Genomic DNA, 22,962 nt, shown 5'->3' with positions numbered 1-22,962 from the left:
GTTAGGCACTGGAATGGTCTGCTCAGGGAAGTGGTTGAGTCCCCATCCCTGGAGGTCTTTAAAAGACGTTTAGATGTAGAGCTTAGGGATATGGTTTAGTGGAAGATTTGTTAGTGTTAGGTCAGAGGTTGGACTCTGTGATCTTGTAGGTCTCTTCCAACCTAGACTATTCTGGGATTCTGTGATGTCCCCGTGGCCGCTGGCCTGTCCCAGCAGTGGCTCTTTCAGGTCTCCGGAGCTGTGCGTGCCCTGGTGCTGAGCTGCAGGTGGGAACGCCAGCTCTGAGCCTTGTGCTGGTGAGAAGGGGAGGCCACATGGGGGGAAAAAATACAAATTTTTTTTGGTGGTGTTAAGAGAGCAAGCAGGGAGCTGTCACGGGGAGGTTGCTTTGGAGTGGGGCCATGCAGAGCAGCCAGCGCGTGGGCAAATGGGAGAGTCCCAGGGGTGAAAGGAGAGTGGCAGGGACAGGGCAGCAGATGGGGGACTGCAGGAAAGGGCTGAGATGCTGAATTTTGTCTTGGGCGCTGCTCCAGGGCCTTGGGAGCCACCAGAAATGGCTGCGATGCCGGAGGAGCTGCTGGTGAGAGCGGGTGTGAAGGCAAGTGTTGGGCCTGGGGGGCAGGAAGGGAGAAATTCCTTCCTGTTTGCGGAGAGGGGCTGGTTATGTGCTAGCAGTGAACGTTCAGGGCTGCAGAACTGCACAAAATCTCTCCTGGCTTGACCAGCTATGTCTCATCGAGGGTCGAGCACCTCCAAGGATGGAGATTGCCCCTCAGAATACTCCTGTCACTGATGCTTTTTGCAACACCCACAACTACAATTTTCCCTCCTGCCCGCTGCTGCTGTGTTCCTTCCCCATGGGGCCCAGTCCAAGGAGCTTGGGGACGGTGCCCATCGCCCACCTTGCTCAGGCAGGAGAGCAGCGAGCAGCCTTGGGGGGTAGGGGGATGCTGCTGTGCTGGGGTGTGTTAAACAGCACATGCAACACGGGAAGGCATGGCCGGGCACGCTCACCCGTGGTTTTATCCGGCATGGCTTCACCCCGAGCTCAGCAAACCCCGGCGGCACGGAGCATGAATCACGCCGGGGTTGCCTCACTGCGTTCATCCAGTGGTGCCGGGAAGGGGCCAGGCTGTGCCCGCACAGAGGGGCTGGGAGAAGCGGCCTGAGAGCGGAGCAGCACCTAGGAAGCATGAATCACCGGCCCCGTACCGTGCCGGAGTGGTGCCAGGCGCTCACCGCCACTTCCCTGCCCGCTGCTACGGAGCCTGACCTGTGTTTTGTAGCACCGGGACAGCCCCGTGGTTTTATTTCTAAATGCTGCATGATGATATTCACCAAATTTGGGTGGGAAATGGCAATTAGCTGTTAATTTGGCTCAGCTCACCGCAATCATTTGGTGAGCTTTTCCCCTCCCGTTCTAGCAGGCAGGAGCATCAGGATGGGTTTATGTCACCCCAGATAGGGATGCACCCAAATTAGCCCTGACCACGCCGGCTGGGTGCTGGGCTGTGTCACTCAGTGCACGGCAGGGACGTGGGGACACAGGGACACGGTGCGGACGTGTTTATGGACCTCAGACGAGCTATTCGTGGCTGCGTTATAAATGCTTTATGGACTGCTAGCCCAGCACTTGCTTAATCACCTCCAGGTTTCTGTGGTTAATTGCAGCAAGCAATTAATCTAACAATGGCTAATGCGGGACCACCACAGCGGGGCATTTCTGCTGGTGTGCTGGAGTCAGCCCCATGCCCACGATGAGGCTTTGAGGATGTTGGTGGTGCGGGAGGAGCACGGTGGGGGATGCGTGTGGGGCAGGACGAGGGATGGGGGATCCATGGGGCTGGCTCTCCCCTCGGGGATACCCTCTTGGGGTGGTGCCACTGAGCTGCCCCAAAGAGCTGATTTTTATCCTTTCTCCTCTTCCAGGGATTTGAAACTCCACCTCCCATACCCAGGGTCACACCTGACCCCTGCTCCTTCCCTGCTCTGCGTGGAGCCGGTGCCAAACCTGGGGTCTCAGAGGGACTGGGGTACTCCCAGTGAAACCAGTCTCCCCAGTCCAGTGCCCTCCTGCCCCCCTTGTGTGCTCGCTGCCTGAACACCCCTACGCTTTGCCCCCCCCTTGCATCCTTGGCTGTACTTCGGGGGGTGCCGATGCTTCACTGGGGCAGGAGGTGCTGGGGCCAAGCTGTGCAGACTGGATCTGTGCCAGGGCCAGGCTGGTCCCCAGGGAGGCCAGCACCGGAGGTGTGGCAGGGGCTGTCCCACGGCCCCGGTGGGCAGGGCGGCGGCAGCCACAGCTGGCGGCAGGGCCACGGGCAGGATCGGTGCAGGTACGGGTGGCCTGGGGGAGTGTGGCACAGCCTCTCCTTCTGCTTCTTCCCTATTCCTCTCCCCGTGAGCCCCCCTTCCTCCTGCCTGCTTTGGGGCACCCATGGGTGGTGCTGGGGGGCTCGTGGCTGGCGGGTGCTCTACTGGGGGCTGCCTCTGTCCCTGCAGACCCTGGGGAGAGGGGGGAGCCCCGCTCTAAGAGCACTTTGGTCCTTGCTTGGCTGCTGGGCACAGGGGAGGATTTGGGGTTCTCCTGGACCGGGATGGGGACAGGGACTGGGAGGGGGACAGGGATGCTGCATTTTCCCATGGGGTTGGATCAAACCAGCAGGCAGGTGGAATAATAGGGTGAGCAAGCAGTGTGTGGAGGGAGATTTACGGCCTGAGCACATCTGGGAAGCCCCCAGAGGCTTTCCTGGGCTGGATCTGGCCACGGTGCGGGGGCGTTTCCGCCCAGTGTGATAAGCATGAGCTGGCTGCTGCCAGGCATCTCCATCCACTTGCTCATCACACGGTGTCGCCCATGGGACAGGGCATCTCTGGCTTGTTTTAACCCTATTTAACCAGCAGCATATTTTAAACCTATGTATTCATATATATATTTTTTCTTGTTTTAAACATTGCCTGCAGGGGCCCCCGTGCATGGGGCTCAGAGGGGCCATGTCCAGCAGCGGGCAGGCTCTGATCTGACACAGTCACCCTACTTTGCTGAGCCTCCTCCAGAAATACACCCCCTCCCTCCCCCCGCAGCTGAAACCCAAGTGTGATTAATTCTGGTTAAAATCTGAACGTGTGCGCTGGGATAAATCACCCTGGTTTGAGCCTGTGGGAACCATGGAGCTGGAGGAGCCCCTGGTGCCCTCTGCTCCGGGAGCAGGGCGATGCCGGGGGTGTTGGCAGGCAGGTGAGGACCTCCCAGGGCTGTGGGATCGGGGTCCCGGGGGGGCAGGACACCTCCTGGGGCCCCGCGGGGATGTGGCGGCCGGGTAAACAACCTCAGCGATGCTGAGGCTGCTTGCGGCAGCGCCCATGATCCGGCAGAGGTGAGGTCCCCGGCGGGCTGGCACCAAGACCCTCACCCCCTTGCTGTCCCGAGGGGACTTGAGGTTCCCAGGGAGATCCTTCGGCACCTCGGCCAGGAGGTGGCTCGCCCTCAATGAAAAGTGAAGTTGCCAAAATATGGAAAGTCAGGCAGACAACTTAAGCAGATGTTTGATTTAAAACCACAGATTTATTTAAAATGGAAAGTTCAGGTCAGCTGAAGCTGACACCATGCTGTCATTTTTTCCCTAAAGCGCTGCCGGAGCTCTTTTTTTTTCTTTTCTTTTTTTTTTTTTTTTTGGTGGGGGGGAGCAGGCAAAGATGAAACCCCCAGTCCTGGCTGGTGGCTGCCGTGGGTCTGACAGATGCTCCCAGGGAAGCAAGCGCTTTTCATACTAACACCTGTGCTGACCAAAGCAATAACCAAACATTTATGGGCTCATTTCAGAGGCAAAATCACCACAAAATGTGCTGTATGGCCCTGTAACAGGGGGCTAGGGCACTTCAGCCCCTGACAGTCATCACTCTCCCAAGCCAGTCCTCCTTGGTGCAGTGCCTCTTCCCATTTAAATCTGGTTTATTTGTGTTCATCCATGCAAACCTCCACTAGCCCAAAAGTATATTTTTGGGTGAGAAAGCCCTGCTTCTTGCCCAGGGCAAAGTGCAGTGTCTTGTCGGCATGAAGCAGCCTCGCCTCTCTGATTTGCAGCTGCATTTTGCTGCCGAGACCCCCAGGAGCAGCAGGTCCCCCGTTCCCCGCCGGGTCAGAGCGCTGGCAGCTGGCGGAGCTTCCCGTGGGCTCGTTAATCGCTGTCAGTGCAGCCGGAGGCTGTCTTCTGCCTTTGGCCATCTCCAGCCCTTTCTTGCCCCAGGATGGAGCTCGTGCTTAGGTTTGCCACCTGCCCTGGCACCAGATTAATGCTTGTTCCCACATGCCCAAGGTGTAATTTTTATTTTCAGTTATCAATGTGAGCTCGCTGCTGGTACCTCCTTGGAACTGTTTCTGCTGTGCTTTGAATCAGTGTTTTTTTTTTTTTTTTTTTTTTTTTTTTTTTTTCCCCTTTCCCCTGCTCTCAGGGCTCGGATGCAGGGGTTGTTTTCCAGATTGTCTGTGCACAGTGCTCAGCTCCTCAGAGGTCCCCACGTCCGCTGACTGCCAGTGCTTAATTAGCCGCACCTTCGTTTGGCATCATCCAGGAGCACGGGTCCTCTGGAGCTGAGGAGCAGAGTGTGGAAGGGGTAACAGCAATTGTTAGGTGGTACCAGGGGGCTCGTGCACATGGGGACGTGGTGGATATCCACCTTCAGGCCTGATCCTGAGCACAGAGGCACCTTCTGCCGGGGCGGCCACCAGCGGAGCTGAGGTCTTCCAGCGCGTTTTGGTGAGACTCAAGGCAGCACGGACGTAGACTCTTGATCAAAGCAATCACACCTTTTGTTGGTTTGGAGGCAGCAAGCCCAAGCAAACACCTTGGCAGGCATCTCTGCCAGCCTCAGCTTTCATGCCTATGCCCTGGAGAAAGGAGCCAGGAGATGCTGTGAGCGATGGGTCAGGGTCCCAAGGGCACTAACAGGGGTTAATGGCCTCAGCCAGCTGCTATCCCCAGAGCCGATCCTGACCTGCCTGCTGACTCCCAGGTTCTGGACCTGCCTCATCACCATGAGCCTGCCTGCAGAGCTGACCTTGGGGCTGGTCCTGGCTGCCACCCCTGGGTCTGCTGGGGACCGCAGGGTGGGCTCGGGCTGGTGAGGACCTCACTGTGCCTCCCTTGTCTCTCTGCAACCAGATGTCGCCCAGAACTGGCTGTTTGCAGGGGAAAAGCTCCCCAGCTGACAGCTTTGTGGTTATGAGTGTTCAGCTTCAGGGAGGAAGTTGGGAGCTCTCTGTCTCTCTGTGAGAAATCCTTCTCCACCTTATTTTACCCACACCAAGTGCAAACAGCCAGGCTGGGCACCCGGTTCCCATTCTGTGCAGGAATCTCATTTCTCCAGGCACCCCCACTCTTCCTGCTTCCTCTTACGGGTGTTGGAGCTGTGGGACTTTGCACGAGTGTCCCACCACGCACAGCAGCTCTTCTCTGCAGCATCTTCCTCCTCAGTCATGCTGTGAAAATGTTGATGGGACCCAAATGTGCTGACTCCACGGGTGCAATTTAAGATTCAAGTACAGATGCAGAGTCGTTAGTGGTAAAGAAGGATGATGTGGATAAAACTTTTTTTTTGGCCAAGCTCTTGGACATGGGCAAAACCTGGGGCTGAGGTGCTGCCCATGTTTGGGGTCTCCTTGACCCAGGGTGCGGTGGCAGTGCTGGAGATGCTGGTGTCACCCGAGAGCATCTCAGGGCAGCGGTGTGTGTCAGGGCCAGCTGATATCAAGTTTGCCTTGTACCAGGAGGAGTGACAGGGAGAGGAGTAGCCACTTCAGTGAAAGAATGGAAAAAAGAAGTGATCAAAGGTATGAGATAAGAAATAATGGCAGGGACAGACCTCTGTGTAGGCTTATTTAATAATAAGGTAATTAATGCTTTACACCTCACTGGCTTCTTTCATGTAGGGATCAGAAAGCACTTCACAAACATTAATTAATCTTCCCCAACATCCCTGCAGGGGAGGTCACTGAGCGTAAGGGAAATTCTTGTCGTTGATGAAGGTGGTTGCTCCTTCGGCATGACGGATGCTTGGGTGTGATGGCAGGATGGGGAGAATTTCTCCTCTGTGCTGTTGAGTTCAATGGTTTCCTGTAACTTCCTCAGAAAGAAATTTTTTGAGTTCTCACAGGCAGCTGGGACTGGGCAAGGTGGGTCCAAAAGAGGCTTCACACCACTGTGGATCTTAGCTGTTGCTGGTCCTGCTAAAGGCAGGGAAAAGGAAATCAGGCTTCAAAGCCAGAAAGAAGTTTTCTCATAACAAATATTCAGCCTGACACCGCCCCTTCTGTGGCATTCAAGTGGCTACTGAGGACCTCACGTCAATATTGAGGGTGCAATTTTAACTCTCTGGAGTAGTAAAAAGATCTAGGTTAGTTTGCAGCTTCAGGGAAGTCACCCTGCTGTGCTCAGAAGAAATGTCCCTTCTGTGTGAAGTCCTGCCCTGGAGGGGTGAAGCCCCCAGCTGTAGGGCCTCCTGGTGGGCCCACGTTGTTGTTGCTCAGCAACAACATTTTTGTGCTTGCAAATATTTGCAAATATTTTTGTGCTTGTTCCTAGGTCCGGCTAGTTGCTAGAGGTGCCAGCATGGATGACCGTGACCCAGCCTCAGGCTGCCTGCACGAAAAAAAGAAGCTGCCAGGTCAGCATGCAGTGAGTGTGGCTTGGGGTTTCTCTTTATTTAGAGGTGGTTGTTTATAGGACAGGGAATGTGAGGTGGGGAAAAAGGTCCAGGGGAAATGGTCTGGAAGGACGGGCCATCAGCTGGGGTGCAGGAGCTGGGGAACATGGCTGTGGTGTCCTGTGCTTGGTGCTATCTGCACTGGGATAGCAAAAAAAAAAAAAAAAAAACTGGGAGGGGAACAAACAGCTTTAATAATAGCAAGAACTGTGCCTGGAGGAGTCGTCACTAACCTGGGCTGATTATTCACTGTTAAACCAAAACCTGAGCACAAATCCTTACCCTGAGGCTCCAAGGGGAAGCGTGGGCAGCAGTCCTACACCTCTGCAAACTTCTGTTCTCCTGTCTGTTCTGTTCACTTCATAAACCCAGCTGTCCCCAAAACCCAGCTCTGTCCCACCTATGCCCGTCTGCTGCATGGTGTTGCTGCATTACGGAAAGCCCATCTCAGCAGAAGTATGTCACCATGAGCCCGGTGACACCAAAATGGGTCCTCATGTCCCTGGAGGTCAGACCTTGGTGGCCAGGGCCCCTGGCTGATGACTGCTTGCTTTTCCAGCTTTCACCTGGGAAGTGAGGGCCAACAACAGAAGCTACCACATGCAGTTCAAGAAGAAATTTGCCTTCTGCTTGACCAAGAAGAAGTATGCGGTGAGTCAGATTGTGCCAGGCCTGGGCCGTTTCTCTACCAGCCCCCGATGCCCTGAGCTCATGGTGGTTGTAGGGTGACCTGACAGGGTGGAGAGTCACAAACGTAATCTGCAATGAAGAGGAAGGGCTGCTCTTTGCCCTGTGCCCTAAATGCCCTCTGGAGCTCTGAGACAAGCAGCAGAGCTGTATGAAGGACAATTTTTAGTCTGATGATCAAATCAAAAGAAAGATTTATGAAAAAAAGTTTTGATTGAACAAAGACATCTTTTTTTTTTTTTTTTTTTTTTTTTTTTTTTTTTTTTAGAGCTAAATAATAAGCATTTTGTTGGGGATCAATTAGATAAGTTACAGATGATCACAGTATTTCATTTCAGTTTTAAGTCATATATATATATATATATATATTTTTTTTTTTTTTTCCTGGAAGGGCAATGCCATTAAGACAGCCAAGTACAACATCCTGACCTTCCTGCCTCTGAATCTTTACGAGCAGTTCCACCGAATGGCCAACGTCTACTTTGTCTTTGTCATCCTCTTACAGGTGAGATGGACCCCAAGGTAAACGCTCCTGTGTGAGAGGCTGTCCAGCAGAGGAGGGTTGGCTCGTGTTTAGAGTAGGGGGCTGCCTGACAGGGTACTTGGGTTCCCGTCTCCAACCTTTCTAGACCAGGACAAACTCATATACCCTCCAGGCATTTGAGGTATGACTGCAGAGCAGGTAAGGGAGTAAGAAAGCACAGTTCACAGCACAAGCCAGTAGACAAGGTCCTGTTGGTGCATGGAGGTGAACCAGATGTTTGAAGGAATATCGTTTGGGAGGTTACATGGAGAGCTTTTCACAATGATAGTAGCCTCATGAATTAAGATCCTCTTCTGCAGTTAGTTGACACAATTTTGGTACGTCTGGTTTGCTTCACTAGAGCTGAAGTCAGTTCTTCTTTTGCAGTGATAGTATAAAACGGTGTTGAATATACTGGTTTTCAGTGGTGTTCATTGCCTTTTGGGAACTCTGAGGGGCTGAAAATGTTCATTATTTGTCTGTTTTGGGTTATTTTAAACTGGTTGGTTTGGATATAAGCTAAGATCACATAGACAATTCCTAAACAAAACTCCTACCCTCCACACTCAGTGATCCACATACATTCCATGTAAAAAGAGGTAGAAATTTAACAAAGCAGTTCTGTGTAGACAGAGATGCTAATTTGATTCATTTTAGGTTCCAGCCATCCTTGGGCACTGTCTAGGGAGGAGAGTTGAGACCTAAAGTGTCCTAAGGATGGATTAAATTTTTGCAGTGAGGTACCGTTCTTCTTCCACAGACTATTCCTGAGATCTCCACACTGCCCTGGTACACCCTGCTGTTCCCCCTGAGCTGTCTTCTCACCATCCGGGCCCTACGAGACCTGATCGATGACATTGTGAGTATGGGCTGGAGGGAGGCTGGGAGTGTCGGGCACAGATACTGGGGAGCAGGTCAGCAGGAAGGGCCCCTTTGCTCTGGGGTGAACTGGAAAGTTTGGGAGATGCCATAATTTGAGGTACCATCAACTCTACCATGTCCAAAGTGCTTTGTTTGTTCCCTTTGAAAGGATGTGACCAGACAGTTGCTTTCCTTTAAGAATTGGAGTCCCATCTCTGTTATCCTGTAATCTTTAATATCGCAGCCAATGGCTATATTCCCAATTTGGTCCCCAGAAATATCTTGGGGGATTTCTGCCTCTTTATTCATCAGAATGCATCTTCAAATAGCTTCAAAAGGCAGATCTTGTCCCAGGGCTGAGGAACCCAGAGATTATGACATTTAAGAGGGTTGTTTTAATAGAACAAGACAGTCTGACATGGCCCATACCTTTCTTTTGGCCTCTTCTTTTGCTTTCCTTTGTGCAGGGCCGTCACCAAAGTGACAGAAACATCAACAACAGGCCATGTGAAATCCTGTCTGGGAAGAGGTGAGGGGCTTTGGGGAGCTTTACCTGTGTTTTCTTTACCATCTTGCCATGAAGATGTGTGGAAAAATGGATCATCATGGCGCTGAGCACCCTTGGGTGTAGCAGTTATGAAGGGTTTTGATGGGCCCACTCTGCAAACTAGCACCACTTCCCGGAATCTGTTGCAGGTCCAGATCCCTTTACAGGCAACAGGTCTCAGAAGCACTGGTTTGCTGTGATAAGCTGGGAGGGGAGTTTTCCAGCCACAGAATTTCCTCCAGGTCTTCACAGCTAACACATTGCTGCATTTCTGCTAAACTCTGGTCTAGCAAAAGAACTGGTCCATGGAAGGACCAGCATTTCCCACCAGGTGCCAGGGCCAAAAGTCACTGCCTTCCATAGGTACAGGGGGTCACACAAATAGGAGACCACCACGATGGCAGAGGAACCAACAGTCTGCAGCGCCGGTTCATGCAAGAAGCTGGGGCAGACAGGCTGGTCCAGAGGGCAGAAACAGTGTTTGCCCTACTATGATCCATGTTCCCACTGCCCCATGAGGGAAAAACACAGCCTCCAGGTCTGAAATCTTCATATTTTCCCCTAAATTCTCCTTCAGCTTCCGCTGGCAGAAATGGCGTGACATCTGCGTTGGGGACATCGTCTGCCTGCGCAAGGAAAGCTTCGTCCCAGTAAGTGATGCCCTGGGGCCAGCAGCATGCTTGGGGAGAGTTTTGTCAAGGAGAGGCTCAGCTGGGTGCTCTTTTCCCTTTGCTCTCCAAGGCCGACATGCTCTTGCTGTGCAGCTCTGAGCCCAGCAGCCTGTGCTACGTGGAGACCGCCGACATCGATGGGTGAGGAGGGTGGCAGGAGATGTCCCAGCTGAAGCCCCAAGCCCTGGGGACCACCAGCACTGGCGAGGGGGGGAGGGAGGAATACTGGGAAGGCCCAAGTCCAGCAGAAATCAGGGCACTGGGGGCTCCTCCAAAAGTTGAACCTATACACACTGCAGAAATGCAATTAAACCCCTAATCTTGAGCCCACATTTTGAAAATGGAGGGCCAATAAATTTCGGAGGCAACAGTCTGGGGCCTGTCTGGAGCTTGGGAAAATCCTGAGCCCTGCACAAAGCAGCTTGTGACCTTGGGTCTATCTCATTGCCCCCTAATTCCCCCTCACTGCATGGGGGCACTGCCTGCCCATCCACCCTGCCTGTCTGCAGGGTGATTTAAAGACAGGGTCTCGGGGCCAGGCCTTTCTCCCTGCATGAGTGCTCGATGTCTGCCATGATAGGTCCCTATCTCGCTCTCCATCGCCAAGCACTGCTGTCACTCATGTAATCGCCTGATAATTAATGGCAGCCTCTGTCCCATGGGTCTGACAGCAGAATTAACAGCTCTGTCATCCTGCAGGGTTGTTTCAGTTTTCCCTCCCTGGTTCTTGTTCTCAGGGAAACGAACCTGAAGTTCAGGCAGGCCCTTCCAGTCACCCACCGGGAGCTGACGAGCGAGGGCAGCGTGGCCGCCTTCGATGGTGAGCCTCCCCCACAGGCCAGGATGCGTCCGTCCCTCCGGGATCACACCCGTGTGGCCTCGGGAGGTCTCCGTGCTCCCATTGGCCTCATGCTGTCCCCTGGGACACCAAGTGCCACCACTCCACCAGGAAGCTGCATGTGTCCCTGCCACAAGGCTGGAGGCCGGCTCTAGTTGCAGGCCCTTGCGTGGAGGCCATTCCCCAGCAGCATGGTTCTGCGATGGGGTTGTGCGCCTTTCCCCTGCCTTGGTTTCTGTTTTCCCTACCAGAAATTAGTACTTAGCTCCCAAACTTGAGTTCAGACCCTGAATTTTTCCCCTTTGGTCCTCCATAGGATGCTGTCAGGGGCTCTGGGAGTGAAGGGGATTGTGTCCAATTTTTCAGCCCACTGTGGTTCCTGGGCTGAGCACCCTCCTAGCACTGCAGGTTGGTGCTCCAGCTCAGCCAGCCTTAACCTGAGTCACCCGTACAACAACCACACTGGAGAAATCTCAATTTCCCCTCTTTCCTGGAGGGGACAGGCATGGGGAGGAGAGGAAGGACCTCATGTTTCCCCCAAAGCCAACACCTGCATTGTATCCTCTGATCAAGGGAGAGTGACCTGTGAGGAGCCCAACAGCCGCATGCACAGCTTCACTGGCACGCTGCAGTGGCGGGGTGAGACGTACTCAATCGACAGTGAAAGGATCTTGCTGCGAGGCTGCAAGCTTCGTAACACCGACTTTTGCTACGGCTTAGTTATCTACGCAGGTGAGTGCCTGGGTTGGGGAGGGCAGGAAACATCCAGGGCCACGGGGATCATATGCTGCCCAAGTGCTTTCAGTGTCAGGAGGTCCCGTTCTCTGCTGATGCAAAGTGAGGAGGACTTGCTGCAGTAAACAGACCCCCACAAGTTTCTCCCAAGCTTTCCTGGTGTTGGTCTCACTGGCAGGCAGGTGATGTGGTGGTTCCAAACATTCCCCTGCTCCAGGTTATATTTCACCTGCATCACGTCCTGGCTCCACTTCACTTTGTGGCCTCCTGCACAGATAGCTCAGACAGCTGAGAGCTTGGCCATGGTTAACTCTGGGCAGAGAGGAGAGATGAGCTCTGGTATAAGCAGCACTTCGAGTGTGCAGACCTGGCTTCATTAACCACTGATCAAGGGACGTGGTCCTCTGAATCCTTCAGAGCTGAGGAGATACTGTTATGGAGGAAAGCAGCATCTCTTAGCTGTAAGGTGACCTTCTGGGGACTGTGGACTTGTCTTTACTTCTAAAATGTTTTCTGCACAGGATTTGATTCCAAAATTATGAGGAACTGTGGAAAGATCAAGCGGAAGAAAACCAAGCTGGACCGCATGATGGACCGGCTGGTGATCATAGTAAGTGCAGTGTGAACACACAGTTAGATGAGACAGACGGACTGGAAGGGGCAGTGGTTGGCCTTAGAAGGTCCTGGTGGGCTCTGTGTGATGTGGTGCTCTCATCCTGGCTTCTCATCTCAGATCTTCCTGGTGCTGTTGGCCATGTCATTGTGCCTCGCCATTGCCTCCGGGTTCTGGGCCAAGACGTTTCAGGAGAAGCACACCTACCTCTCTGCTCTCTACAAACACACCGCTCCTGCCAAGCAGGCCTTCTTCAGCTTCTGGGGCTTCGCAATCCTCCTGAGCATCATCATACCCATGTCCATGTATATAACGTAAGAACGACAGAGATTGCAAACCGTCAGCATTCAACACCCCTCTCCCTGCCCTTGGCCCTCTTCTGGTGCCTTGGACTGTAGCCTCAAAATGGGGATGCATGCAAAGTCCAGCTGAGCAAGTCATTTCTGTGTGTTCTGTTGGCTGTAAGAGGGTATGGGTGGAATACAAACATTGATAGCATGCTTTGACGTCTCTTCAGAGGAAAGACAGAAAAGAGATGTAAAGACATGTACTGATGTTGGAAATTGGGGCCAGACTGAAGAGGACAGACTGATAAAGGTGGTGTTTCCCCATGGAACAGCAGCGGGGTGGGGAAGAAAAGGGCACAGGCATTTCAAGCAGGCGGTAATCACAACTTGTGCTGGGAAAAGCCCTTGACAAACTTTTAGACTCTTCACCAAATCTCCACATCTATGAATTTTGACATCAAGGACCAGATTTCCAGGGAGTCCAGCTGCCTGGGACCCAATGGTTTCTCTATCTGGTGTGATGTGCCTTCTGGAAACCTGGCCACCAACAAAAACTTGCTTATCCCCAGCTCAGAGCAGCAGGACCCAGGCAGGCAGTTCCTCTCTGCCCTTTCTCCCTGAGGCAGATCCCCAAGTTCCCCTGGGCTGTGAGTAACACAATCTCCTTCCCTGGTGTAAGCTTTCTTCCATTCTCTCTCCATAGGTTTGAATTCATCTATCTGGTGAACAGCTTCTTTATCAACTGGGACTTGGAAATGTATTATGCTGTCAAGGACATTCCAGCAAAGGCCAGAAGCACCAGCCTCAATGACCAGCTTGGCCAAATTGAATACATCTTCTCGGACAAGACTGGCACCTTGACACAAAATATTATGAGCTTCAAGAAATGCTGCATCAATGGGACTGTCTATGGTAACTTTTGGTGGTAGCAAGTTTGTGGGGACTCCTGAGTGAGGTAGACCTTGAATTTAGGCTGTTTTGGTTTTTTTCTCTCCTCCTGGCTTCCTAGGAAGCTTGGGGCACGTGGGTAGAACTTGGTGGTCTGTTGTGTGGGCTGAAGGCACTGTTTCCAAGTCTGGGTACTCTGAGACTCAGGTGACCTATGGAGGAGGTGAGGAAGTCATCCTTCCTTTTATGTTGTTTCTTTATGGCAACTGCATGTAATGATTTTTTTTTTATTATTTTTTTTTCTCCCTTAGAATCCTAAGAATTGCCAAGTCCTTCCTTCACTTATTGCTCCATTTATGTGAGCTCTTGGCTGCCTTTTGGGGGCTGTCACAGTGCTTAATTAGTGAAAGCAGTGAGGGCTAGAGCTTTAGTATGGAGCTCCTTTTTCCTGAGATACTTATCAACCACTTGAGACAAATGGATAGTGATAAAAGCAAAGAGAAGGGAAAAAAAAACTAGCAAAGTTTTTAAGCAGGCATAAAAACAGTTTTTCTCCATCTGATGCATCATGTTGCACCTCTGATAGCAGCATTGCCATAATCCTTCCAGTCTCCCGGGAAATGTGGATGAAAGCCAGACCTGCATTTTTAACAGGAAAAACATATAGTTCGTACAGCCTGAACTGTCCAAGAGCCAAATAAGTCAAATGTGGATGTCCTAATGGAGCATGGCTCACACTGGACAGACACCAAGCAGGTGCTGAAAATCTGTCCCTTCTTGCCAGTGTTTTGGCCAGCAAAAGAAGCAGTCCATTGTAGAAATAACTGCTTGAAGCCTTTGCTAGTCATGCTCCCTGCCAGCTCTCTAGTAACTGAATTATTTTTATTTTGGCAGGCTTGAGCACAGGCCGTGAGAACAAACAGCCATCGGTACGTAATTCCCCTCTCCTGTGTAACTCAGGGCCAAATGCTGCTTGTCACCAGGGCCAAAGCCATAGCAGTTAGTGGTAATGGCAGCAGCAGGAGCAGCCTTTTACTGTGCAGCATGGCTTTCTGACAAGCGGGGTACCATCCTGTGAGATGGAGGGATGTGCTTCCCTGGGCTGGCGGGTTTGCTGCTCCTCAGCTGCCAGTAAAGGACAGGGGAACAGGGTTATAGAACTCTGCCGATCTGATTTTTTCAGCCTTTTAAGACTCACCCCCTTAGTGTTGGCAGCAGAAAGCAAGGTTCATGGGCTCTGACTTGGATCAGATCATGCCAGCACAGGGTTGCTGTATCTCACCCTAGCAGCACCCCCATGGCAGAGCCTTGCAGGGTGGCACCACTCCTGGTGTCTCAGGTGCCCATGTCTCTTGTAGGGGTCGGGGCTGACCTGGAGCCACCGTGGGGAGAAGACGTTGGACTCCAACACTGTGGCACTCCTGGAAGCTGCCCGGCAGGACAGCGACCCTGTGCTGAGGGAGTTCCTGCGGCTGCTGGCCCTCTGCCACACTGTCATGGTGGAGGAGAGGGGCGGTGGGTTGGCTGCACTGTCAGCTCCGTGCGGGGTCCAGCTCCCCTTCAGGACACAGGGGGGGCCACGGTGTCTTTTCCACCACATGGCAAAGCTCTGCTGTGGTGAGGAGAAGGTGCCCTGAGAGCCTGGGGATGCTTTGGGCCAGTCTTAGCATCAGCCTCTGGCCCAGACATGGGCATTTTGGGGTTGTTTTAAAGCCACATAGTTGGAGCAGAAGCACAGGGAGGATAATCCATCCCTGTCTGGACACTTTTCCCGCCCAGGGAGCAGAAGAAAACAGACAGGAGGGGCTGAGATTCCCTAGTTTGGTGGCTTGGGACTTCAGGCTCTCCATAGATAATGTTGGTACTGGGCAAGAACGAGGTGTTTCAGGTATGTAAGAGTCGCTCAGATAGAATTTTCCTTGCCCAAGCCTTGCTTCTCTTCCACAGACCAGCTGGTTTATCAGGCGGCTTCACCCGATGAAGAAGCGCTGGTGCTGGCAGCCAGGGACTTGGGGTATGTCTTTCTGTCCCGAACACAAGACACCATCACCATCAGTGAGCTGGGGGTGAAGAGGACCTACAAAGTGCTGGCCATGCTGGACTTCAACAGTGATCGCAAGAGGATGTCTGTCCTGGGTGAGCAGGTCGGGGTGTCTCGGGACCTTCCCTGCCTACAGAGGGTCCCCTCCTTCCTCAGCCCTTCAGGGGGTGGCACCAGGGTGGCTGCAATTGATGGCAGCTCACACAGGAACCCCAGTCATCTCTGTGGTTTTGCTTGCCCTGGTACCTTGGTGAAGGCAATAGAGAAGGGTTTGAGCAGCTGAGAGAGCTAATAAAGCAGGGGCCCAGAGGAGGTGTGTAAGGAACTGACAGTCTTTGAGGCCTGATTCTGCCTAACGGTGATGTAGATCTGGAGAAAGTCCTGTGCTTCCTGTGACTGTGGGTACAAAACCACTAGTGTCACCCGTGGTGCCTCCTGCAGCACAGCCGGGTTGGCCTGTGTCCCCAGGGCCCTGCATGGGGACGGCGATGAGCATGGGGTGGCAGCTCTCTGTCCTTTCCCTCCTCCCAGTGCGAGACCCCCAGGGCACAATCCGGCTCTACACCAAGGGGGCTGACACCGTGATCCTGGAGCGACTGCGCAGCCGAGGGCCCAGTGAGACCTTCACCGAGAGGGCACTGGATGTGAGTCCCACACCAGCCAGGGGTGGGATGGGCTGGTCCCTGCTGCTGGATTTGGGTTGGGTGCCCCGGGTCCCCTGCTGCTCTCCTCCCACTCTGGCTTCAGGATTTGGCTCTTCCTTGCTCCCTTCTGCTCTAGGAGCTTCACTGTCATGTGGGACAGGGGCTAAGAGAGCATCAAATCCACCCTTGGGGCTCTGCACGGACTGGGTGCATCACCGGGGATGACAGTGGGTAGGGGGACAGTCAGCACCCAGAGAAGACCCTAAAACCCTGGTGGGTCTCCAGCTCTGCCCATGGAGACACTGAGTCGTCCCAGTCAAGGCAAGGGAGCCACAATGTCTTGTCCCTGCAGCGCTTTGCAGAGGAGACCCTGAGGACTTTATGCCTGGCCAGCAAGGTGGTGAGCGAGGCCGAGTACTGCGAGTGGAGCCGGAGGCACCAGGAGGCCAGCATCCTGCTGCAGGACCGCGCGTGGCAGCTGGACAGCCTGCATGAGGAGATGGAGCAGAACCTGGAGGTGGGATGAAGCTGGGGATTAGGAGGAAGCACCTGCGCTGGTCCCCACGCCCCATGAAGGGTAGGAGGGTGGGGTTCAGCTATTTGGGGTGATGGGGTGTTCAGCCCAATACCCACACCCAGGGTGGGAAGGCAGGTGGAAATACCCCTGGGGTGACTTTGTGACATGCCAGTAGACACCCAGATGGAAACCTGTTGGGTCATGTCCACCCATGGGAAGGAGTGTGCAGGGACACAGGACCCCTGGTTGGATCCAGGGGTAATTCCCACCTCTGTATCTTGCCCTGGCACCCTGCCCCACGTCATGATGCCCCCTCCAACCTTCCTCCCAGCTGCTTGGGGTCACAGCCATTGAGGACAAGTTGCAAGATGGAGTTCCTGAGACCATCCAGCTGCTGAAACTGGGCAACATTAAAGTGTGGGTGCTGACTGGAGACAAACAAGGTCAGTGGAAGCAGCCAACACATTTCAACTTTCTCCCCTAGCCAGGGCCAGAGAGTGGATGAGACCCTGGGAGGAGGCAACAACCAGGCTCTGCTGTTGCCTCTAATATACAACATGTCCCACAGATCATGTCACCCATGGGAAACTGAGGCAGGGGAAGCCACCTGCATGTTGGCATAGAGCTGGAGCAGAGCCCCCAGCATCTGCTGCCCACCCAGGGCTGGTAGACCCCAGGGCGGGGGGTTGGGACGGGGGGCACCGTAGGCCACTGATGCCCATGTTGCAGAGACAGCAATGAACATCGGCTATGCGTGCAAGCTGCTCACGGATGACATGGAGATCCTGGAGGAGAAGGAAGTAAGGTGAGGCTTCGTGACCTTCTGGCTCAGCACATCAGGTTGGTGGGGGGGGCATGGGTTGTCCATGCTGAAAACACTCACTCTTCCCCATCCCAGCCCAGATGGCCATGGCCATCACTATCTGCTGATGCCTTCTCAGTTCTCCCCATCTGTTTATGCCCCTATAGCTCTCTTCTTGGCAGGATTTGGCCAGAAAGTGCTTAGCCTGGTTTTCTTGCCTCCACACCACGTGGGCCAGGGCTGATTTCTGATATCAGGGAGCCCCATCTCTGTCCCCCCTGTTCCCACCACTGGGTACCAGCCCCTTCTCTCTGGAGCTGGCTTTGAGATGGCAAAGGCCAACCGTGTTCCTTGGCCAAAGCCACTCAAGGTGCCCAATGTCCCCTCCTACACAGCGAGATCCTCGAGGCTCACTGGGTGGGAAACAGCCTCAGCAGCAGCAGGAAAGCCCCGGATAGTGGCCGCCTCTCCCAGCAGCACCCAGGGACTTCTTGCCACAAGAAGAGAGCTCTCGTCATCAGTGGGGACTTCCTGGTAAGGTGGCACTTGGGAGGCACCCCTGCTCCTGTCCTTGCTGGCAGAGGGTTGTTTCTGCCCCAGGGCTATCAAAGCATTTGGTGGCACCAGCACTTGGAGAAGGTGACACCCCTCCTGCACAGGGTGGGTGGGAAAAGCCACAGGAACCCTGTTTTGGGCTGGGGAATGGGCGACGGAGGAGGAGATGACCTCACACCAATCGCTTGGTGTTGGGGGGCTTCAGCCACACATGTCCAACTGGTCTGCTGGTGGGTGGTATCTTGCTCTGCTGGTCATTACTGGGACAAACCAGTCTCATGGTCATGGTAGCTAATGCATGACAAACTTGGAGCAAATGGGTTGTTTTTCTGAGCTTCAGGAGCATCACTGAGACACTGGGGGCCCTCACACTGTGACATCCCTGGTGGTCTTTAGAAAAAGTCAGCTCTGAATGTTATCCTCCCTCCTTGCTCATGTTTGTGTCCCTATACCTGAGGGGATGCAGAAGCTCATTTGTACCTCCCAAAACTTGTGTGAATGTGCAGGAGCTGAGACCAGCACCACCTCTCCCTGCTTGTGTGAGAGCCCTTGGGCCCGATCCCCCTGGGCTGGCCATGGCAGGAAGCCCCAACCGCGTGTGTTCTCTCCTAAGGACAAAATCCTCCACACGGGAGAGGTGCTGATGAAGGAGGAGGGGTGGCTGTGGCAGAGGCTGCCTTGCCGTGGGGCCACGGACTCGCAGGCGCAGGGCAGCCTGGTGGAGAAGGCCTTCGTGGACCTGGCCACCAGCTGCCAGGCCGTGATCTGCTGCAGGGTCACCCCCAAGCAGAAGGCCCTCATCGTGCAGCTGGTGAAGAAGCACAAGAAGGCCACCACGCTGGCCATCGGGGATGGCGCCAACGATGTCAACATGATCAAAAGTGAGGTGGGGGGGGTGGGGAGGGGGGGTGGTAGAACCGGGTTTTGGCCAGTGAGGCCCTCTGATGGGGGTGGGGTGTCCCATCTGCCATCCCCACCATGTCACCCACTTCTTCGAAGTGAAGAGCTGGTAGGGGAGCTCCCGTCCCAGTCCCCAGTGTGTCTGTGCTGGGGGGAGTGAGAGACACGAGGCCAGGACCAGCCTGGGGCAGGAGCAGGGCCCTGCTTGCTTTGGCAGTGGAGATGGCTTGAAGTTTCTTCAAGCCCCAGCCTGGGCAGCTGGCAAAGAACTCTCTGCCCCTCAAGCAGCCCCTGATACAGGGCTGCTGCTTGCCCAGCTGTGCCTGGCGTTGCTCCCACAGCTGTGGGACATGCAGGAGGGCTTTTTCCCTTTGCCCATCGCTTCTGGATTCCCCCTCTGTCCATCAGCCTGGGAGCAACCTGTTGGGAAACCAAACTACGCAAGGGGCTCCCCAAAAACCTCCCGCGTCCTCCGCAGCTGCTGACATTGGGGTGGGCATCAGCGGGCTGGAGGGCATGCAAGCCGTGCAGTGCAGCGACTACGCCCTGGCGCAGTTCTCCTACCTGCAGCGCCTTCTGCTCGTCCACGGCCGCTGGGCCTACCTCCGCATCTGCAAGTTCCTCCGCTACTTCTTCTACAAGACTTTTGCCGGTCTCATGGCCCAGGTCTGGTTCGCTTTCCACAGCGGATTCACGGCTCAGGTGAGGGCTGCTGCCGGTGCGCTGGGAGCGTATTGGCAGGGACGCATCCATTCCATGGATGTTCACAATCCACCCGCTGGGGACCCGGTGCAGGTTTCACGCCTGGTACCACCTGATGGGCACGTGTCCCTGTCACCGCCCTGGTCTCCTTTCTCCCTGGGTTTTTGGGGTAGCTGGTTAATTGCATTTGGGCTGGTGGGATTGGGAAATGCACCCTGAGGAGCTTCAGGGTGTCCTTGGAGGCAGTGGCAGCTCTTGTGAGCAACAGCTCAACCTTACACAGATGTAGGGAAAGATGCCACTTGCCTTAATCTGGTTTCCTCAAAAATGGAAGCTTTTACCTAGGGACAAGGGTCATCAGCATGACTTGACCACCATGGTGTGGCTCCAGCCCCCTGACCCTGCAGCACAGTCCCATGGACCTGCAGAGCACTGAGGACAATCCAGGGCTGATGCAGAGTTCAGAACAAGTCCCAAGGGCTTTCCCTAGGGTTTGGATGTGAGGCTTACACCTTCCCCAGTGCCTGGGCATCCTTTCTGAGTCTTTCCAAAGCAGCACTGAGCTCACAGCCGCTTTATTCTCCCTTCTAGCCTCTGTATGAGGGCTGGTTCCTTGCGCTCTACAACGTCTTCTACACTGCCCACCCAGTGCTTTCTGTGGGCCTTTTGGAGCAGGTATGCGTTCCCTGGGCTGCAACCAGCCCCTGTACCTGGAGGCTGCATCCTCAGCGGGTGTAAATCAGCCCGCAGCGGGCTGGATTCCCGTTCCCCACCCCGCCAGGACAAGCAGGCGGAGGACGCACCCAAAATCTCCCAAAGGGTGTCACAGGTGGGGTGGCCCAGTCCTGGCGGGGAAGGTGATGCTTAGCACCCTCCTTGTCCCATCAGGACGTGAGTGCCAAGAAGAGCCTGGAGTTCCCTGAGCTCTATGCCATCGGGCAGCAAGACGAGCTCTTCAACTACCGCATTTTTGGCGTGACGCTCCTGCATGGCATAAGCACCTCGCTCGCCAGCTTCTACATCGCGCTCTGGGCCTTTGAGGACTGTGTTGGCAGCAAGGTTGTGGGTGACTACGAGTCCTTTTCGGTCACGGTGGCCACCTCGGCTTTGCTGTCAGTCCTGGTGGAGGTGAGCATCCATCTGCACTTCCCCACGCTGATCCCTGGTGCCCAAATTGGGGATGGGTGGAGTGTGGTGGCACTGGAGGCTGCTGGCAAGGACGAGGGATTGAAGGCCACCAGGCCAAATGGCACGTGGGTTGTGGGACAGATGGACCCCAGGCACTTTCCAACATTGCCCAGTGTGGCTGGGGGACAATCCCCCAGGAGACTGGGGAGGAATTAGAGACGAGTGTCCGAGTGAAAGGGGGTCCCCCCAGGCTCCACGAGGCACTGTGTGCTCTGCTGTTGCCCCTGCAGATCATCCTGGACATCAAGCACTGGACGGCGTTGTCCTTCCTGATGGTCACAGCCAGCCTGCTGCTCTTCTGCCTCTTCTCCTACCTGACGCAGAGCATCGAAGCCTTCAGGATAGCCCCTGCCATCTTCCGCTTCCCAGGTGGGATACCCCAAGTATCCTTGCACACCGTTCCTTCCTGGAGCCAGGGAAGCCCAGCCTGGACTCAGTGCTAGTGGCTGCTCCCCACCTTGTAGATCACGGCTTCTCTTGCCTAGATCACATCCCTTGGCCTGATCTCCTGCTGTATGGTCCTGGGGGAAAAACTTGCTGGCTCTTGATCTTGCTGTGTTGATTTCTGGCTCTAGTTTAGGAGCCATCTCCTCTTTAGACCCCTCAGCACCTTTGTTGGTGGGGGCTTGTTCCCTCCCCATTGTTCTTTCTCCTCCTCTCCACCTCCACTGCTTGACCATTGCCCACAGATGCGAGCCAGAACGCCCTGACCGACCCCTATGTCCTGCTCGTGGTCCTGCTGTCCCTGGTGGTGAACACCGTTCCCTCGCTCACCGTCCGCTCGTACCACGCCATCACGGGCAGACACAGCATCCAGCAGGTGAGGGCTCTGGGGAGGAGGATGTGCCTCCAACCAGTGCCAGTCTGGGGCAGGCAAGGGGGTTACTAGTGCTGGGGAGTGTGAGGATCCTAGGTAAGCCACAAAGGCAGTGTCACCTCTGCTTGATGGCACCACTGCTGGTGGACACCCTGCTCTCAGGACACTGGTGCTCAAGTCCAGCTCCACGGCCCTCTCCCTGAGTCAGTTCATGAGGAGGAGGCTGTGGGCAGGCTGCTCCAGCTCCTGAAGAAGGTCTGCTTCTGCCTGCAGGCAGGAATTGGCCTCCAGGACTCCCAAGTTAGGAGGTACCAGGTCTGGCACAGGTCCCACTGCTACCCCCCAGCCTTGGGTCCATGTCTAACCATGTGTCATCCCTTCCTGGCGGTACAGAGGGGATTATGCTCCAGAGCTCTGTGAACTTCAGAGACCCCCAAGAAGATCCCCACCCTACAGATCCCCCCCAAGAGGCTTGGGCCATGGTGGAGCCGGGAGCCAAACTGCATCTCGATGGAGGGCGTCCCTGCTTTGTACCCACCTTCAGGGTGAGAGCTTGCCCAGGACGTGCCCACAGCCCTGATGTCCCCTTTCTCCTTGCAGAAGATCTGCTCGAAGGCCAGGCGTGAGCCGGAACCCTCGGTGGAGCTGCGCACCCATGTCTACCGTGGCTCCTTCCGCCGCCGTTCCAGCTACGCCTTCTCCCACCAGGAGGGCTACGCCGGTCTCATCACCCGTGGGGACAGCCTGCGCACCAAGGGCACCCGTGCCACCGGGGGTCTCCATCCCCAGGGAACAGCCCTGCCTTTACCCTCCTGCCATGGCCCCTCGGCATAGCCAACCCGGCCAAGTCCTGCTGGGGCAGGGGGGCTTCCTCCTCCTGGGGGCATTTTAATCCAAGACGGGTGGGTTTGCTGCATGGGCAGCCCCTGTGGTCTGCTGCAGGATCCGCCAGCAGCTCCGTCCCACTGCAGGACCCACTGCAGGCTTGTCTCACCAGCAGCTCCATCTCCTGCACCAACTCTGTGGCTTCACTGGAGCCTAGAAAGCTGTGAAAACCAGCCGTCAGCTGGTGGACGTTGCAGGTGTCCTTTCCTTACCCCTCCACATCTTTGCAATCTCCACATGAGATGCACACAGCAGTGCCCCAGCCCGCAGCATTGCTGTGCCCTTCGTGCCATGTCCCATCCCTGCCACATCCCACTCCCCAGGACTGATGTCCCCATCCTGGGGACAGCTGTGGCCCCACACTGTTTGCTGCAAAAGCCCAAAGCCCCTCGGCAGGGCCGGGGTGGCTGGGGACCATGCACAGCCCAAGGGATGCTGCAGAGCAGGCACCTGCATGCGTGTCCTGCAGAGCCACTGCTCAGGGACAGCAGCAGCTGCTGGGGAAGTGTGTGAACAACTGTCTGGTGACCGGATCACCTTGTTTTTTATTCTTATTTTT

General features: G+C 54.9%; 1 protein-coding gene across 1 annotated transcript; it reads left to right on the top strand.

Annotated features, from left to right (window-relative positions):
- The first annotated feature begins 203 nt into the window (after nt 1–203).
- Nucleotides 204–22,352, top strand: ATP8B3 (ATPase phospholipid transporting 8B3). The gene is made up of 28 exons (XM_035308695.1): nt 204–266; nt 6,582–6,663; nt 7,262–7,353; nt 7,781–7,894; nt 8,673–8,771; nt 9,241–9,302; nt 9,898–9,970; nt 10,062–10,132; nt 10,729–10,811; nt 11,403–11,561; nt 12,086–12,174; nt 12,298–12,491; nt 13,168–13,376; nt 14,247–14,281; nt 14,711–14,867; nt 15,300–15,488; nt 15,925–16,037; nt 16,390–16,554; nt 16,886–16,997; nt 17,284–17,359; nt 17,752–17,890; nt 18,525–18,792; nt 19,290–19,513; nt 20,105–20,188; nt 20,402–20,641; nt 20,932–21,070; nt 21,391–21,521; nt 22,119–22,352. Exons 2-28 carry the CDS (start codon nt 6,609–6,611, stop codon nt 22,350–22,352), a joined length of 3,606 nt encoding a protein of 1,201 aa, XP_035164586.1. The 5' UTR covers nt 204–266; nt 6,582–6,608.
- The last annotated feature ends 610 nt before the right edge of the window (nt 22,353–22,962 follow it).

Source organism: Oxyura jamaicensis, chromosome 28 (genome assembly GCF_011077185.1).
Source record: "Oxyura jamaicensis isolate SHBP4307 breed ruddy duck chromosome 28, BPBGC_Ojam_1.0, whole genome shotgun sequence".
NCBI lineage: Eukaryota > Metazoa > Chordata > Aves > Anseriformes > Anatidae > Oxyura > Oxyura jamaicensis.
This window is presented reverse-complemented; position numbering and strand designations above follow the sequence as displayed.